This window comes from Sipha flava, unplaced genomic scaffold (genome assembly GCF_003268045.1).
Source record: "Sipha flava isolate LNK unplaced genomic scaffold, YSA_version1 37_pilon_pilon, whole genome shotgun sequence".
Lineage (NCBI taxonomy): Eukaryota > Metazoa > Arthropoda > Insecta > Hemiptera > Aphididae > Sipha > Sipha flava.
The window spans coordinates 3,083,445-3,102,078 of record NW_020273087.1 but is presented as its reverse complement, the minus strand read 5'-3'; the positions used below and the strand labels follow the sequence as shown (position 1 = coordinate 3,102,078).

Genomic DNA, 18,634 nt, shown 5'->3' with positions numbered 1-18,634 from the left:
AGAAGACAAAATTTCTCAGTATACATTTTTCGAAAATTTACTATTGGTATGAAATCATTTATTTATTCATTTATACGCTGGAAAACTAAACGAGAATTGGGATTTTATTTACACTTAGGAGGTTGGCATTATCTTTTTTTTTGTTCTCATCACGTTCGCTGTTATCAATTGTTATCAAAAATCGGGAGAACTGTACCCGTCCCTAATTTTGGCCATATTATATGTTATCAGAGTCGGTCAGTCACTCATTGCCATTATTTATTATTTATATTTGTGTTCACTGTTAAGTTGTTTACATCCATAAAAACGTTGGGTTACAAATAATTATTCTGTGGTGTTAATATCTAGTCTTAGTTTCTCTTTAATTTTCTTAACAATTTTTTGATGTTAAATATCTTCAACCTTTTTCGGAAATTGATTTTTACTGACAATATACCTGCGCAGTCAATCAAAATGGTAAAATACTTAAAACAAGACGAAGCCATAAACATAGATCAAGAGCTGTTTGATGTTTATAAATTCAGTGTTGATCAGTTAATGGAACTGGCAGGTTTGAGTTGTGCGACAGCTATACACAAGTGCTTCCCACCCAATGATTATAAGAAAGTGCTTGTGATTTGTGGACCCGGTAATAATGGTGGTGATGGTTTGGTATGTGCTAGACATATGCAACTGTTTGGTTATTCATCCGAAGTGTATTATCCGGTGCAAACTAACAAACCTTTATACTGTAATCTAGTACATCAATGTATCAATTCTAATGTGACTGTGTTCAATTCATTGCCTGAAAGTATAATTGGATATGATATATTAGTGGATGCATTATTTGGTTTTAGTTTCAAGCCACCTGTACGACCAACATTTTTGAATATTATGGATATTTTAAAAACCACCAATAAACCTATATGTAGTATAGACATTCCCAGTGGATGGAGTATTGAAGGTGTGCCTGAAAGTGATGGGATAAAACCAGAATTATTAATTTCTTTGACAGCACCAAAAGAATGTGCCAGAAGCTTCAAAGGAAAATATCATTATTTAGGTGGAAGATTTGTTCCCAAAGCATTGGAAAATAAATACCAATTAGAATTACCTCCATACCCCAATGCAGAATGCTGTGTACAATTATAAAACTATTTTACTTTGGTGTAACCAATAGAAAGATTTTTAAATTTTCATAAATTTATTTTTTGTAAATTTCTGATGATAAATGTATGAACCTTATATATTTAATATTGAATTAAAAATAGTTTATGTTTAGAATTTTAGTAAAAAAGTCTTTGTGTCAAGTACAATATAAATTATATATATTTAAATAAAAAACTCAATTAAATCAGGATATTGCATTTAGTATTTGTTAGATGTGTTATTATAGTACTATTAATTAATAACACATTATAATATAATTTTTTTTATATTACAATATTATTTTAAAATAAAAGTAAAATATTTTTACTACAATGAAGTCAAATTTTTTAAAAATTTTCATTTCCTTATTCTTGAAAATCAGTAACTAAGTTGTATTTTTAAATATTTTCACAACTGCTAAAATACTATTCACATAATAATTATAATTTTAATTATTTTTGTAGTAAAAAATAACTTATTCATAACTTTGTACTTTTAGTTAGCTTTGGTAAAAATTATGAAATATATATTTTGTTATCTTTTAATGTGTTAATGTTAATGTTCCGTGTTTAAATGATAAAATATTTTTAAGTAACTTCTATGGAAACATCTTGACTCACATTTAAAATTATCAATATTACAATAAATATTCAATATAAGCAGGAACATAAAAATAATTTCAATTCACAAATTTTAAGGAAAGTAACTATACTTAGTTTGTAAGTTGAGAAATTACACAATTTAAATATCAATATTTCAGTCAAATATTTTGTCCAATTAATTAATTACTCATAAAGATGGCTAATTCATGAACTATATAATAATATGATCAAAGCATATTGTATGATATTGATAATAATAAAAATAATACAAACACTAACTTTTAAAAGAAAGATTTTCTTAATAAAATTATAAAAATAATCCTTTTGATTAAGTTTTTTTTTTTTTTATTTTTTTTTTTATTAAGAAAGACAATTTACAATTTGTATACAATAATAACAATAAGCAAATTTGATATATTTACATAGAATAAAGTAGCATGAATATCATGTTGAGGAAGAAACCCAATGGTAACACCTCCAATACTAATTTAATAGGTCTCTACACCATTTACGCTTCAGTCTGCGTGGTGGGTTTTTTGGAAGGGTGATGGTGGACATGTCTGATATTAGAGTATTGCTATGTGTGTTTAGATTTTGGTGGAAACGTTTGTACATGTTTTTTGCTAGTTCAGTGGTAGTTGTTATTTTTAAATCATTATGTAAGGATAAGATTAAAAGTTATCAATAATTATATGTTCAAAATAATAAAAACATTTCAAATATATAATTAACTATATATTTAATAGTAGTAACATCAATATTTTTTTTTTTAATTAAAGCCTTAGCAACTATGGCATTGACTGACAGTAGTTGACAGCCTATTTTATAGTCATCTCGGAAAAACTCTTAGTCTTGGCAGCTTACCATGTTCAACAGTGTTTAACCGTAGCATTAATCAGTGATTGAAGCAAACCAACGTCACACTTTAATATACCTCAACATATGGAATGCATTTATTCAAGAATTTAGAATCATTGTTGATATATTGACATTAAGTTCTATATTATTTTTCAGATGTAACTAAAACAAAAATTTAAAAATCATGTTTTTAAAGTTCCTAAAATATATAAATAGTCAATATAAAAATTATTTAACCTCATCTACTTGATTATTAAATGAAGCTTTAGATAATTCTGCTTTATCATCAAGCACAGTTAGAGAATAATGATTGCATTCTTTTATTGTTTTCTGATTATCATCATGAAGCAAAATAATAGTTAAATTTGATATTGGATAGTGATTATTTTTGCAATTTAATCCTGAACACATAGATCTTAAAATATACCTAAAATAATTTTAAAAAATTTAACTATAATATTAATGTTAAAATGTGTGCTCATACTTTCTAAGTAACGGTAGCTGAATGCTTATAACACACTGATGGATTTTTGGAAACTCATTGTATGTTTTTAATAACAATCCAAAATATCCATTCATTATACTTAATGATAACTGCACTGCTTTTTGTATTAAAATATTTCTAAAGCACAAATTAACTTAATTATTAGTTATATAAATAATCATAGTAAAATATAGATAAAGTAATATGCTTATTATGTATTCAATAGAATAATAATTTAATAATCAAATATATGTTAATAAGTTATATTGATAACATTGGTAATAATAATAATTTAAATTATTCATGCATACAAAATAGTACTGTAATCTCTGCAAAAAATAATTTTAATACAAATAAACTTACTTTTTTGATATAAACGGTAAAGCTTGTTGAAGAACATTATAGTCACCTAAATTGGCTGTAATCAGAAGAGATACCATTTCAGAACTAAGTTCATCAGTTAATTCATTGGATTCAGTTAATAATATTTTAATCAATTTAAAAATACACTCATGAAAATGTTTCATGTTTAAAAATGGATCAAATGTATTTACATCATATTCATAGCATCTAAGAAAAAGAAATAATAATTTTGTTATGAACATGTTTTATCATACAATATTTATTATTTTAATTTTAGAATAGATATGAGCTGAGCCCTTTTAATACAGGTAGCAAATAAGAATAACAGGTATAATATAACATATGTGACCATAAAAAAATACAGCTTTATGCTGCAGTAGTCATCTTTATTTATATTAATTAATAAACAATGGTTTATTATGACATAAAAAAAAATCTGAATTTAGTTCACTGTAACATACAATAAAACATCAATACTTGGAAAAATTGTTATTTTTATTATTAAACCTTAGTTTTTTAATTTAATTCATGATAACAATACTGTATTTATATAATATTTTGTATTCAATACATATTATTTTAAAAAGCCTTTAATTCTAATAAATAAAAAATTTAAAAAATAACAATAATTTTACTGTACTTCAATTTTGAAAACCTCCAAAAAAAGTTGGATAAAATATTTTGGTTTATCAATCAAAAGTAAAATTATAATTATTAGATTTATATAAAGCAATGTCACAAAACAAAAAAATTATATTTTAAACATAAATAAATAAAGAGTTGCTGGGAATAAGAATTTTGGTAATTATTTTTTCTTACATTTTAAAAACTAATTAGAAAAATAAACAATTAACAATCTAAAAAAAATCTGACTTAATATGAAACATATTATGTGTTTAATTTTTGATCTAATAATCATTTTCATAAACTTTAGATTTATATATATATATATTTACTACTCAGAAGTTTTCACAGAAAAAAAAAATGTAATTGTAAGACTAATATATCCCTTATATCAAAACAAAATATGATTACATTAAAACTTTTAACAGTCTCTCATTTTTTAGAATTTTAGGCTATAAAATCTATATGTTTAGTACTTGCACTAACTTACTTATAAGCTGCATATGCATGAAATCGAATAATAGGTGGTAAAATAGCAATCCAATCCTGATTAGACACTTCTTGTATTGTTGCATCTTGCCTTACAGCATTTAAACGATCATCAATAAAATCGTACACAATATTAAATGTTACAGTTGTAATTTTGAGTACACTAAAATCATAAAAAAAATTATAAATAATAATTAAAAAACTTTGCTACCAATTGTTCAATTTACTCTTTAATAAGATATGAAATAGTATCTATCAAGACTGATGGAGGTCTTAAAAGATGTGGTTTGTCTAATAAACAACCTGCAGCCGAACGACTAAAACATTTTACCATTTTTTGTGGATCATTTTCCAACAGATGTATGGAATGTTGATGTTTTCGCCTAGACAAACCAAGATCAAGTATATGTGATTATGAACTTGTATCATGTTCAGTATCAAGTATTAGATATACCCACAAGGTAATCTCCTCCTTGGGACACATTTGCATGCACTTCCCTTTCACAGGTGACATTATTAATTAGCTTTTTTTTTAGACAATAATTTTTTAACTGTAGTCTTCTGTACGGCCATAGTCTAATAATAAAATTATATCACATAAAAATAGAATAGTAAAATCTTTAATCACAGTCCATGTGGTCTAATCACAGAACTTCTGTGATATAATGCTTTGCTGTTATCAAAGTTAAATCAAAATATCGTAATGATAACAATTTCACAAGTTCATGGGTAATACATGATTAGTATACATAGTAATATATAACCAATATACTTTTCTATCCAAAATTATTATAGAAATCATACAATGTAAATCTAATATTTCTATTCATTGTCTTGTTGAAACTTGATAAAATTACTTATTTATTTCACTTTATTTCATATTTTACTGTTTACGTATATGTTAACGTTCATGTTAACGAAAAAGAAATCTATTCCAATGAAATGTTGACGTCACAACTTGGTAGGTATTTATGGTTATTTTTTCATAAATATTAAGAGTGTACATAAAGTTTACGTAAAACATGCTATAACATATAGATATAAGTTGTATGTTATAAGACATTTTCAACACTACCATCTTTGTTCATTGATCGATTTTTCATTTTTACTTGTGTTGAAAATATATATGAGTAGTTAGATACATAACTCCAAGTCCAACTTTTTGATTTTAATTAATATAAATTAAAGTTGGTATTTTGTTGTAAACTTGTAACAAATTTCACTCTAACATTAATGTGTGTAGAAACAATGTGCTTAAGTATATAACGACTTTTTTCCTACGTTATATTTCGATTTTCGACGATAATTTTTATAAAACTCAATACCGTGTTGTTTGATGTTTTTCTCGATACTCAACGATCATCAATCCAATTCGGGAACTAAATGTAAAAGTGTATAGAAGCCGGTTGGCCGTCGATCGATTGAAAGTTCCTACACCCCATTTTTCCGACTAAAAAGATTTATTTTGTTTAAACTTTTCGAGAAAATGTTTGGGTAGAGACGGTCCTGAACTTTTGTCATTTTCTTATCAATCGTATATTTGTACCCAACAGGTTTGAAAACAAAAAATCGAAATAGCCAATAGTGTGAAGAGTACAGATAAAGCGTTGCATTGTCCTTTTAAATATTATAAAATCAATATTATTCCAAACAGTATTATCTTCAATCTGACATTCAGCCTTAACGGTAAAATGTGCTCACCGTTCACAACTGATGCACTGGTACAGTCCTGTTACCAGTTTTCATATGTTCACGCTCAACCATCTCCTACCCAGCTAAACCAAATCCGTATCAAAGCGTGCACACAACTGCTCAAGTTGGTTACTTGGTTAATGGTCAACAAATTACCGATGTTAGATATTATTTTTATTCCGACTTCAAGTATAATATTATTTACTACCAGCTCGTTGCATGTGTATGCAATATGCAATTAGGTTTAATATTTTTAGTTATAGTATATTTTTTTCTACGTCGCTCAGTACTTGGTTGAAATAAAATAAAACATATAAATGCACTACACACACCTTTTCGTAACACGGAAAACACTACACGTATTTTAGTGATGTATTGTAAATTTAAAAGTAAAATTCTATATTTTAATTAATAATAATTAATTGCTGAAACTTAATCGATTGAAAATTTAATATGTACAATGTAAATATGTAAATATTATACATATCACATAAGTACAAATTGTGTATAGGATATGTCAAAAATGAATGCCAAAATTACATTTAAGTATGCGTGATGAAGTTGTATTAAAATTATTATTATATGTATAAAATTGTATATATTATATTATAAACATGCTGTGTTGTTTTGTGTGTTGATAGTCGTGATTTTTGTATTCTTTTAAGTTTCTAGAATATTTGAAAAATACATTGCAAACTTATTTTTGACATCAACTCCCTGCCAACAATAATAATATTACATCCTTAATTTACTATTTTAAGTAAACTTAAGTGCGTTAAAATCGATTTTCATAATTAATTTGTATTACATCTAAAAAAAGGCAATTTTCTGCACGTATTTCTTGTGGTTTAACAAAACGATTTTAAATAACATCATATATTACCTTTGTATCATCATTTTTATTTTGTTTTCAAATATTCAAATCGACTAATCGATAAAACTCAACTTTACGGATTTGGTCCAAATACTTAGATAGATAATTACGTGAAACTTATGTACTCGTAGTATTGATGGAATCGAGATTAGCCACGCATAATTCAAATTGGCTACGTATTTTTTTATATTTTTTAAAGTTTTATTTAATCAGACACGTAATTTAGAGGGAGGTGTTGGAGCGATTAACCCCCTCTCCCTAAAGATCATGTTGTAGTAATTACGAATTCAGATTTACGATCTATTGGTACTACTATTGCCAGTGGCGTATCCAGAATTTTTTTTTTTTTTTTTTGGGAGGGTTAGAAAAAATGTAACATTACATTATTTTGAATTTTGTGTGTTAAAATACGATAATGTATAATGTTATGTAGGTAGGTGGTTAGCGCGGGACGGACGAGCGGAGTTGTAAAGAGTTGCCTCGCGCGGTCTACTGACATCATGGCGCGCGTCACGGTCCGAAAAACGTATACTTTTTATTTGATCGTTGTTATTATTTTTTCACTTCACGACTTCTCTCCTTGTCAAAGAGAATGATGGCCACCGTCTTCGCCGTTCACTCGCGAGCGCGCTCGCGCACCGCACGAACGGTATTTTCTGTAGTTGTTTTGTTCAGTCATCGCAAACGGCACCGGTCTCGACCACGTGTTGATCACTCGATAATGTACATGCATGTACAATAACATAACTATTGTGACGATCTTGCATCGGTTAAAATACACGTATTTTTCATACATACATATATAAAACGCCACACGATTCGATTGTTTTTTTTTCTGCGTTACGTTCGTGTTCTCGTTTCTTCGTTTTCTTAATCCGTATTTATTGTTTACGATCGCACAGTAATATTATCTTTTCATATACACGCACGTACCACCGCTACTTTTTACGCTATTCCGTTTTCAGTTGCTCCGCCGAGACATCTGACCTGCCAAGCAGATAGTAACGTCTCCGTCGCGAGTTCGTCGTTACCGATCGACGGTTGCGGCGGAAGCTGCAGTAGTCACAATGGCAAGCAAACCAGCGACGGACGACGGACTTCACCGTCATTATCGAGACGTGTTTCCACCGGCTGCTGATATGCCTATCTCGTACTTGGGACTGGATTTCAGCACACAACAGGTGGGTATAATTGCTTTTGACGCAACAACAAACCGACCGTTGTGTACATAATTCTCGATAGAAACGATTATAGTTATTATTGTGTAAAAATAATAGGTATTATTTTTATGCTTCATTGCTACTATAAGCTACTGTTGTGTACGCTGGTAAAGAACATTCTGTTTACTCGTGTGCGTTTATATTTTGAAAAATAATCTACAAAGTTATTTCGCGTGCGGTTTGACCTCAACTTCTAAACCGTTTTCCAATCAACATTAATTATATATTATTTTACATACGCTTGTGTTCTACGCACACGCACATTATTTAGGTACTATTATACTTCGGCATATTTTTGGTACATTTGTTTTCTTGAATTACCCAGTTGGTGTTTAGAATGCGTTCTATTTGTGATATGTAATTTTAATTTATTCCATTTAGCAATATAAGTGAACATAACAAATAAAAAATAACTTAAGCTATTAAAAAGCTTTACGTGTGTGTGCACAAAGTGCATAATGCGTGTGTATTGAGAATAAGTACTCATGACATGAATCATTATACTTTGCACAGTATTTTATGAACAAATTAGCTGGTAATTGGTAGTTTTAGCATGTTATTATATGAAACATTCGTAAAATCTGTGATGTATAATATGAGTATTCATGCTCTATAGAAACGTTGTTTCTGCAACAATTTTAACCATTTAGGTGCGGCTCACAACCGTAGGCGACAAAAATATTTATGTACCTATTTTTTAAAGACGGGTCCGCCTACGTTTTCGGAACTTCCGTTAATTACATTAACCTTCTTTATGATTTATTTAATTATAGTATCTATTGTTTTAATATATTTTTACCCTAAATTGTTAACTTATCCCAACTTATTTTATTTTGTATTTTTTATTTACAAATTCAGTTTCAAGTATATCAGTGGATAAGATTTGAAAAAAATATGTTACATCATACAATATAATTCGTTAATTATAAGTTATAACATAAGCACTCAGTATCAAGCAGTATAGTATATTCGGCAAACGCATTATTCAAAAGTGGGTTTGATATTCTCTAATAGTTGACTGGATGAATGCAAACATAAGAAGACCTAGAATTATTAAATGTTTACTTCATAATTGTATACAGTGCCATACTGTTGACACATATTTCATTATTTTGGCTAAATTATAAAAAAAAAATTTTATATACAAAACAATACAAAAAAATTTTAAACAGTATTTGTATCTTTTCATAAAGTGCATATAATTATAAGTTATATATAATATATTAACATAAGCATTCAGAGTAAATACCACAATTATACTATAGATTTTTTTAACATATGTCAATTATAATAGTAAATAGTTGTATAATATTGTAATAATGTAGTTATTATAATTCACAGATAATATTCGTCGGAGTATAAAGTTAAATCTATGTACTATGGTATAGTTGTTATGGTATTTGGAACATACTACCTATACAGAACTATTTTTTAAATTTTTTTGTGTTTAATTGAAGACCGAGTCTAACTTGCTTGCGCAATGCTTCCATCTGGACCTATAGAATACTTACAAAGTCATAATTTGTAATCATAAATAATCATTAATAATAATATTAATATATAAAACAATAATGATATTAATAATAATAAATAAATAATAACAATAAAAATACAATAATATTCCATCCTTCGGTAATATTTATACATTATTGTTGATATGTAACATACTATTTGAATAATTTTATATTTTATAGTATATAATATACAATTTGATAGGTACTCATCTTAGAAATGTCAGTATGAAAGGAAAATTAATGCTTAATGCATATTTAAAGTAAAACACCAATTTTTTCTTATTATCATTCATTTTTATGACGCCCTCTAAATTCATTATACTTTGGACGCCCTAGGTCGCTTATCTCATTTGTCCTCTCCCTCTTTATGACGGCTATGCTCGTATACAATGAAGAATCAGAATATCTGAACAATTATGAATTTACGATTTATTAATATTTAGGTATAAATCTCATAAAACATTTATTAATGATAAAAACAGCAGGCGTCTATTACATATACATTTTTATATGCAGTATTCACGTTCATTACTAATATCGTTGACTATAAATTGATTATAGTCTATAATAATTTGTATATTTAATCAGAAAATAATGGTTCAAAATATACTACAAGTCAATGTTATCTATGAATTATTATGACGCTCGTTATTAGCAATAATACAATACTACTTATATTATTTTATAATTATACTCTTTTACAGTTAACAATTTTATTTTAAAAACAAAATGTTATACTATTCCAAATGGTACGTTAAAATAATTGAGAAATAAATAATGAGAAACATAATATAATGTTGACATGTTATTTTCTAAATATTTAACTTATATTAACAAGTACCTGTAATATGTTGGTAATTAACAAATATTATAAAATTAATTAATTTTTGTTTAAATATGTGTTTTTTCTAAGATTATCGCTAAATTAATCTATATGTAAAATATGTTTGCTCTCAAGTCTAGAAAGTTGGGTATTTTATTTATTTATTATGCTTACCGATTACCGATTACTATGTAGACAATAGGGTATTGGATATACTGTTGTACACTAGTAGACTGTAGTTGATATAATTCTATATGGATTTTTCGTCTGTTCACATTTAGAATTGAATTGGATTATCACATTACTAATTGAAAATGTATTTATGAAATATAATATTTCTTCTGATCATTGCGAATAATTCGTTTTGGGCATAATTTGCATATAATACAGAATGAACGTGTATTATATTATTTGTTAAAGGATTCAGTAGAGAGATGAATAATAGGTATGGTATTTTCGACAAGCACGAATGACATTATGACGATCGGCTAACTGTGGTTACGCAACTCCAGTGTCGAGTCATACCGCAGCTACTTTTAATGGACAGAGCCTAATATTATTTATATAGATGCAATCGGTCATTATATCACGCGTATTTGATGTATAGATTTATGCCTTGTTATTGATACGTGATAAACATTTCAACAGCTTAAAGGAGTTATTGTGGACGATTCACTACACAAGATCTTCGAAGCTACCGTGCATTTCGATACGGAGCTCCAAGAGTTCCGGACCCATGGTGGCGTGATTAAGGGCAAAGATAAACAGCACCGCGAGGTAACAGCGCCTACAGTTATGTGGGTCAAAGCCTTGGATGTATTATTGGACCGATTACAGGTGTGCGGTGCCGATTTGAGTACCGTTGCTGCAGTCTCTGGTTCCGGACAGGTAAATATAATATTTTTTTTTCATCGGATTACTATATACAATCGATGATTAAACAATTATTACAATGTATATTTTGAATCAATAAGTAATTATAAAAAAACATAAAAAATAAGCGATACGATGACGATTACGAGGATTACGTTACTGGCGATAGAAATGAACTATTTTAAGTGTCTTCTAACTGCCTTTACCAATATTCATTTTTCGTACAAATTTGACAGTTGACATTGGTGCTCGAAAAATTATATGTGAAAAAAAGGTTACTTAGATTTTACCATAATACTCGATTTCTTGAATTTAAGATATTTTAATTCAGTTTTGTTTCGTTATCAACTGCTTTAATTTTATAACGTGGTCCTGCTTATGAACTAAGAATAGAAACTAAAAACTGTAATACATTTTGAACAGCAACACGGAACGGTTTATTGGACAAATGGTTCTGAAAAGACGCTGAAGACCCTTAATCCGTCTGGGTTTCTGCACACACAACTGGCGTCATGTTTTTCCATAGTTAATTCTCCGGTTTGGATGGATTCGAGTACGTCTAAACAATGTAAGAACCTCGAAGATGCTGTCGGAGGACCACAGGTTAAGTATTAAAACGCAACTGATGGCAGTAGTAAGGAATGAATCGATATTTACTATTATGATTTATTTAATTTTAGCAATTGGCTGATTTGACCGGATCAAAAGCGTATGAGAGATTCTCGGGGCCACAAATCGCTAAAATAGCTGAAAACAAACCAGGAGCCTACCAGAATACAGAAGTTGGACAATTATTTAAGCATGTTAATTTATATTTATTGGTTTACTCAATTTATTTCAATCATATTTTTAGAGAATATCGCTAGTCAGCAGTTTCGGATGTTCGTTATTTCTCGGCGCTTACGCGCCAATTGATTGGTCCGATGGTTCTGGGATGAATCTTTTCGACATAAAAACTAAACAGTGGTCGAAAACGTGTTTAGAAGTAATTTTATGCCATACATATTGATTTGTTTGAAATATTTCTAAAGTTTTGTTGTGTGTTTTAGGCTTGTGCACCGGGACTGGAATCCAGATTAGGGTCAACTGTGCCATCGAATACTGATTTGGGTCCAATTAGTAATTATTATGTAGAGCGGTTCGGATTTAATTCTGAATGCAGAATTATATCATTCACTGGAGATAATCCAGCGTCCTTGGCTGGCCTATGTCTAAGCAAAAATGACATAGCCATAAGTTTAGGCACCAGTGACACTTTATTTTTGTCACTGGATGAGCCCAAATGCCTTGCAGAAGGACATGTCCTAGTCAGTCCAATAAATAAAGATGCGTACATGGTTCTACTGTGGTAAATACTCATAATATACATTAAAATATTTATAATGAGTACACAATAGTAATAATTTGTACAATGGCAATTGTGATTTCAAATTTATAAATAAAATATGCTATGTAATCATGAAAATTTATAATTTATAACTAAGAATTATAATAAATCTTTAAATGAATTCATAAAATTAGTATTAAATAAAAAATAAATAATATTAAGTGATAACATTCTAAAACTGTTTATTTTCTTATAACTTATTGTTCTGATAAAAATTAAGTAAGAATACGGTTTGAATTCAAATAATAGAAATAGTTATATTTTTCAATTAAATTTATAATAATTGTTATTTTCTATACATTATGAACGTTTTAAAGTTTCAAAAATGGTTCATTAACCCGTGAGAGATTGAGAAATCACTATGCAAATGAATCATGGGATCATTTTAACACTCTTTTGGAAAGAACTCCCAGAGGAAATTTTGGATACTTAGGTCTTTATTATGATGAACAAGAAATCATTCCATGGATACAGGGTGACTATCGTTTTGACAAAAATGATGAGCCTATGGACAGGTTTCCTAGTCGAGAAATTGAAATCAAAGCATTAGTTGAAGGTCAGTTCATTGCTAAAAGAGCACATGCTGAACATTTAGGATTCAACATAGGTTTGTATAATGTAGCATTTATATCGACCATAATGAAAATTGTAATAAATAATAATTCAATATAGTAAAGTAACTAATACAACTAGTATAAAAAAATAAAATTAAAATAATTGTAAACAGATGTTAATACAAGGATCATAGCTACAGGAGGTGCTTCAACCAATAACACAATACTACAAGTTTTATCTGATGTTTTTAATGCACCTGTTTATACACAAGTTAGTGTATTAATTTAATTTTTCTTTGATGTTTAAAAATGTTAACTGTCAATAAATTCAATGTCAGGAAGCTGCAAATTCAGCAGTTTTGGGTGCTGCTTATCAGGCAAAACACGGTTTGGTTCAAAGTAAAAATAAGGATAGTAATGATGCATTTCAGATAGTAATCAATACCATTCCACCTCCTAAATTAGTATGTTCACCTCATAAAGATGCTTATGAAGTAAGTCAAAAAATGTAAGACATATTTGTACAAGTAGTTTCTAATTTATTGTTATTATTTTTAGATTTATACTCCAATGGTTGCACGGTACAATAAGATTATTAAAGATATATTGCCTGACTGTAAAATAAGAACATAAGATTCATATTGAAACACGGTTAATTATACAGTTAAATTATGTTGTTGATACTTAATTAAAATTAAATTTTATATGATATATATAGAATTTATTAATTTTTATATTGCTTACAGAAACCTAAAAATTCTTATGTTGGTTTACAATTACTTTTTACGGCCACCACGTTCTTTCAATTGTAAATGAATAGTTGATCCGGGTCCTATATTATAATAAGCTAGTGTATTGGAATCTTTGAAGAACAAGCCCTAAAGAATTTTATCAAAGATTAGTAGACATATTATTTTTACAGATTAAACTTGTCAACTTACATCACATTGCAGCTTTTGTTTGCCAGGTGGCATCCCAGTTAATTCATGAATTTTCGTCTTAATTACAGCTACTGTATCTTGCAGAGGTAATGTTACATTTAATATTTGTCCATTAAGAGCCCATTCTGGTTTATCAGTAAGGATTGGCGTTGCAACATTAAACATAACTGGACCCTAAAATGTAATTTAATTAGATGATTTGGAGATAATTAGAAATATATTTCAATATATTTACATTAAACTTCATCATGAACTGTATTTCAGGCTCTAATGATTCTTCGGTCTTTTGTTTTTTCATAAGGGGTTCATCTTCAGCTATTTCAATTCCATGCTTCATTCCAGGCTAGAAAAAATTAAATAAAATAGAATAAATGTTAAAAAAAAAAATTCTTAACTATTACAAATATAAGATGTACATACTAGACCCTGAGGCAATGGTGGTTGCATCATTCCTCTAGCAGCACCCAAAAATGGATTTGGAGGCATTTGCTGTTGCATGACTTGATAAGCTTGAGGTTGTGGAACTATAACATATAAGATTCATTTAAATTAATGATTATTAGAGAAAAATAAATTGTTCACAGTAAAATATTGTATCAATTATCTACTTACTACATATACAGTCATGATAAATATTCTAAATACAAAATAGGTACAGTGCATGTTTTAACAAAACTGATTTATACTCAAATGTATTACCATTTTTTATTTTTATTTAAATTAATATCAAAAGATTACTGGAAAGATAAAGATAAATGGAAATTATTTATCAAACCAACACTTATTAAGTAAATATAAATAATAAATTATCAAAAATAGAATTATTATACTAAATTTAAACTTTATTTACATTAAAAAGAAACTGCAATGTCAATAACTATCCCAACAGATTAATATATGTAACCAGTAAGTTATTCACATACCACACAGTTAGCCATAAGAACTCATCAATTTTTTTTTTTAATAACTTTGAGATTAAATCAATTTCAAATGTATAATTTCTACTCAGAGATTGACACCATAATGTATATTATTCCAAAATATTACATCATAATAATTAAACACTCAGTGGAAAAAAAATCAAGTGTAACATTATACATAGTTATATTTTTCTATCAATGGTTTCTTTTTAACTCTAGTAGAACATAGTTTTTACTTTTTAGAATTTAAAACTTTAACTAGTAAATCATTACAATAAACTTACCCATCATTTGTTGCTGTTGCTGAACCATCATCATAGGTTGAGATTGCATAATATTAGGAGCATGTGGCTGCATCATTGCATTTTGCATATTACTAGCCATAGACATTTGAACGGAAACAGCTTGAGAAGTTGGTGGATGCGAAATAGTTACATTACCTGACACAGGTTTAGGTCCAATTTTTTCTTTTTCATCATCATGAATCAAACCTTTCACTTTGTGTATCTGATGTATTTGATCTTCTAACGTTATATTAGCTCGAGCTGCACGAGTTGCAGCTTCTACACTAGAAGTGTGACCATCCCAAGTAGCCTAAAAAAAATGTATTAGTTGCTGTTTACTTCATATGTTTTGTTACTTTATACCTTATCATCTTTTCTAGTTTCTTCTTCTCCAATTTTTTTACCAATAGCAGTTTCTTCAACGCCAACACCAAATATATCAGTACGACGTTCAGCCAATTGTTTTAAACTTGCCTCAATAGCAGCTCCTAGATACAAGATAATTTAATACACTAAATATTAAAAAAAAAAAATCAAAACACAGATAATTATTACCTGGAGCATATACTGATTCCTGGTTCATTTTATCACTAATGTGTTTGTCTCGTTGTTCAACCCAACGAGGATCCAACAATCCAATTCTCATATGTTCTTGAACTTTACTAGCAGGAATCTTCTCACCAGTAATTGGAGATATTAAATATTCCTCTGGAGGTGCTTTAACTGGCGCTCGAACAACTATAAATATTATGTTCATTAAAGTACATCTTGGAATAAAAAATTTAATGCTAAAAAATTTAATTTTACTTTGTTTTGGATTATATCCTTTTTTGACAATAACTTTTTCTGGAACAGGTGGCTGAGTCATTTGGTTCGAACGGCTATCAGTTTTGGAAACACCAGGTGGTAAATCACCATCTTCATCACTAGATGATTCATCCATGTCTTGAACCTATTTTTATTTAAATGAATAAATAAATAAAAATATAATATAATTAAGAATTTTACTTGATTGTTGTCTCTACTAGATTTTTCTTCACCAGGAACTCTCAGTTCACTTTCTGGTACATACATCCTACTACTGCCACGTTTTTCCATTTCATCATCACTGTCAACTTGCATATTGTCTTCTCCATCACTCATTTCAACAGTTTCTTCTCCATTATCCACACGCTCTTGCATTAATGTGCGTACACCAACTTGATCAGGAGTAGTTGGTGGAGGGAAATTTCCAATCTCACCATACTGAAAGTCCACAGTTTCAACAACAACAAAATCATGCCAGTCAATTTGAGCATAGGCCACTAAAAAAATGTATAAACTGTGTAACATTATTTAAACCACTAGTAATCAAGTAGAAACTTACATCTTTCTTTTTCTATAAGCTGTTCTTCTTTTCTTCGTAAAGCATCTTGATGTTTTTGCCATTCAGAACGATACTTGACATCCTCTAGAATTTTTTGACGATTATAACTTTCTTCTTTTAAAACTTTCATCAGATCTTTGGGAGGCATCAATACCTTAGTATACTGTTCAAGAAGTTTTGTAAAATATTGGAATAATGAATGTTGTGGGCGTAAAAAGTCAAATTGGAAATTACGTTGTTCCCTTGCCATCAAATTAGTTAAAAATTGTCGGCCATTGCGAGCAACAAATAGTGCTGTCAGCTTTACTATGTCTCTAAAATTTCAAGAATAATCAGTTAATATTGAAAGATATAATTAAAAATTTCTGAAGTAATACATACAAGTCTAAAGCTGAAATTGATGGAGGATCAGCTATAAATTCAAACTCTTCAGGTGGCTCTTTTGGAACAAATATTGCTTCTTGTACTTGTTTTAGAAGTTCTTGCTGTTTGAGTTGGGTGGCAGTTGATACACTTTTTGTTTCTTTTGGTGGTAAAGCTGGTTCTTGTGCTAAATAAAATAACAAATATAAATAATATTATTATGGATAAATCGTTAGTCCAACAATAAACAAAACAAGCACTCACCAGCTTTTTCCCTTAGATCCTTAACTTTATGTACATAGTAAGCATGGTAGGGATCACCTTGGGTAAGAAAATTAAATTTTGGATTGCCCAATTCATTTTGACGAATACGAGACTCAAATTCTGGTCCATTTCTTGCCACAAAACTTGCAGTTTTATCAACAATATCTTGATTAAGATATAGTTAAGGAACTATTTTAAATTAAGAGCTACATACATAACTTCAAACTTAGAAATGATAACTCAGATATTATAACTCCACTAACAACACTTACCAGAGAGCTAATCAGGAGGTTTATCTAGCTATTCCAACTGATAAAATAATAATAAATAAAATCATAATAAAATAATTGAGAACAAAAATAGAATATATATGAATAAAGAGACATCAAACAGCTACAACAGTTAAATATAATAGTTAATATATATATATAGATAGTCAATAATATAATTAATAGTTAACGTCAAATATTTGAAACAAAACATAATTTTTCTGTGCAATAAAACTAAAATCATAATTTAACATGTTGGTAACTATGAGGGCGCTCAGGTTTTTTGACCATTCATGCTTTTGTGTACTTTTATTTACAAGTTTATAAAAATAAATTACATAGATTTTGCATCAAACACAAAATATACTGAAATCTCAAGTACACTCATGGTACACCCAAAAGTTTTTTAATAAATGAATTTGTAGCAAACGTGTTAAATTTAAATTAAACAGTAATAGTTATGTGCCAAAGGATACTCCTTACTTCAGGGGGTGGATAAATAATTCCTATAGTAGGAACTTCTTCAACACCTTCGGGCATCTTGAAAATTTTAATAAACTATTATTTTAAGATGAAAAGATTATTATGCAAAACACTTGTTTTAATATTGTCAACGGTAATGATAATGATATTTTGAAAGATTTTGTTTAAGAAATATTTTACATTTTAACGTGATTAATCCACAGAATTGAGACGCATCCAAAACATACAACAAACAATATTGTTATCTGATTATCGTATA

General features: G+C 28.5%; 4 protein-coding genes across 8 annotated transcripts; 2 read left to right on the top strand and 2 right to left on the bottom strand.

Moving 5' to 3' along the window:
• The first annotated feature begins 224 nt into the window (after nt 1-224).
• LOC112688246 (NAD(P)H-hydrate epimerase) lies at nt 225-1,197 on the top strand. Its single transcript, XM_025561352.1, has one exon. It carries the CDS (start codon nt 385-387, stop codon nt 1,129-1,131), a length of 747 nt encoding a protein of 248 aa, XP_025417137.1. The 5' UTR covers nt 225-384; the 3' UTR covers nt 1,132-1,197.
• Nucleotides 1,198-2,443: 1,246 nt separating this feature from the next.
• LOC112688245 (SAC3 domain-containing protein 1-like) lies at nt 2,444-5,210 on the bottom strand. 3 transcript variants are annotated; one of them, XM_025561351.1, is made up of 7 exons: nt 5,003-5,210; nt 4,776-4,931; nt 4,550-4,711; nt 3,436-3,642; nt 3,073-3,210; nt 2,826-3,015; nt 2,444-2,750 (listed from the first exon to the last, which is right to left on the bottom strand). In XM_025561351.1, the coding sequence occupies exons 2-7, from the start codon at nt 4,880-4,882 to the stop codon at nt 2,688-2,690; spliced, it is 867 nt and encodes a 288-aa protein (XP_025417136.1). In that variant the 5' UTR covers nt 4,883-4,931; nt 5,003-5,210; the 3' UTR covers nt 2,444-2,687. The 3 variants fall into 3 exon arrangements, with proteins under 3 accessions (XP_025417136.1, XP_025417133.1, XP_025417135.1); XM_025561348.1 differs by having other exon boundaries at nt 5,007-5,210; XM_025561350.1 differs by having other exon boundaries at nt 2,826-3,003; nt 5,007-5,210.
• A 102-nt stretch (nt 5,211-5,312) lies between these two features.
• Nucleotides 5,313-14,205, top strand: LOC112688244 (xylulose kinase). Of its 3 annotated transcripts, none has more exons than XM_025561346.1 (11): nt 5,313-5,509; nt 8,080-8,295; nt 11,320-11,559; nt 11,968-12,147; nt 12,225-12,326; nt 12,398-12,529; nt 12,594-12,892; nt 13,249-13,538; nt 13,659-13,756; nt 13,824-13,979; nt 14,044-14,205. In XM_025561346.1, exons 2-11 carry the CDS (start codon nt 8,182-8,184, stop codon nt 14,116-14,118), a joined length of 1,686 nt encoding a protein of 561 aa, XP_025417131.1. In that variant the 5' UTR covers nt 5,313-5,509; nt 8,080-8,181; the 3' UTR covers nt 14,119-14,205. The 3 variants fall into 3 exon arrangements, with proteins under 3 accessions (XP_025417131.1, XP_025417132.1, XP_025417130.1); XM_025561347.1 differs by lacking the exon at nt 5,313-5,509 and adding an exon at nt 7,730-8,015; XM_025561345.1 differs by lacking the exon at nt 5,313-5,509 and having other exon boundaries at nt 7,730-8,295.
• On the bottom strand, nt 14,185-18,432 carry LOC112688242 (splicing factor 3A subunit 1). The gene is made up of 13 exons (XM_025561344.1): nt 18,369-18,432; nt 17,624-17,788; nt 17,378-17,546; nt 16,997-17,310; nt 16,639-16,934; nt 16,438-16,582; nt 16,186-16,368; nt 15,994-16,118; nt 15,631-15,940; nt 14,847-14,950; nt 14,662-14,769; nt 14,427-14,600; nt 14,185-14,363 (listed from the first exon to the last, which is right to left on the bottom strand). Exons 1-13 carry the CDS (start codon nt 18,430-18,432, stop codon nt 14,262-14,264), a joined length of 2,259 nt encoding a protein of 752 aa, XP_025417129.1. The 3' UTR covers nt 14,185-14,261.
• Between the last annotated feature and the right edge of the window lie 202 nt (nt 18,433-18,634).

Excerpts from the sequence above, each read along its gene's own strand:
- LOC112688245 (XM_025561348.1), bottom strand. The coding sequence starts at position 5,062 with ATGTCACCTGTGAAAGGGAAGTGCATGCAAATGTGTCCCAAGGAGGAG. Across the intron at positions 4,712-4,775 it reads ATTTCATATCTTATTAAAGA|TGTACTCAAAATTACAACTG; the intron begins GTAAATTGAACA and ends TTATGATTTTAG. Across the intron at positions 3,211-3,435 it reads TTACCGTTTATATCAAAAAA|AAATATTTTAATACAAAAAG; the intron begins GTAAGTTTATTT and ends TTTGTGCTTTAG.
- LOC112688246 (XM_025561352.1), top strand. The coding sequence starts at position 385 with ATGTTAAATATCTTCAACCTTTTTCGGAAATTGATTTTTACTGACAAT.
- LOC112688242 (XM_025561344.1), bottom strand. The coding sequence starts at position 18,432 with ATGCCCGAAGGTGTTGAAGAAGTTCCTACTATAGGAATTATTTATCCA. Across the intron at positions 16,583-16,638 it reads CTAGTAGAGACAACAATCAA|GTTCAAGACATGGATGAATC; the intron begins GTAAAATTCTTA and ends AAATAAAAATAG. Across the intron at positions 14,951-15,630 it reads GCAACAGCAACAAATGATGG|TTCCACAACCTCAAGCTTAT; the intron begins GTAAGTTTATTG and ends TATATGTTATAG.
- LOC112688244 (XM_025561346.1), top strand. The coding sequence starts at position 8,182 with ATGGCAAGCAAACCAGCGACGGACGACGGACTTCACCGTCATTATCGA. Across the intron at positions 12,327-12,397 it reads GAGCCTACCAGAATACAGAA|AGAATATCGCTAGTCAGCAG; the intron begins GTTGGACAATTA and ends TCATATTTTTAG. Across the intron at positions 13,539-13,658 it reads ACATTTAGGATTCAACATAG|ATGTTAATACAAGGATCATA; the intron begins GTTTGTATAATG and ends AATTGTAAACAG.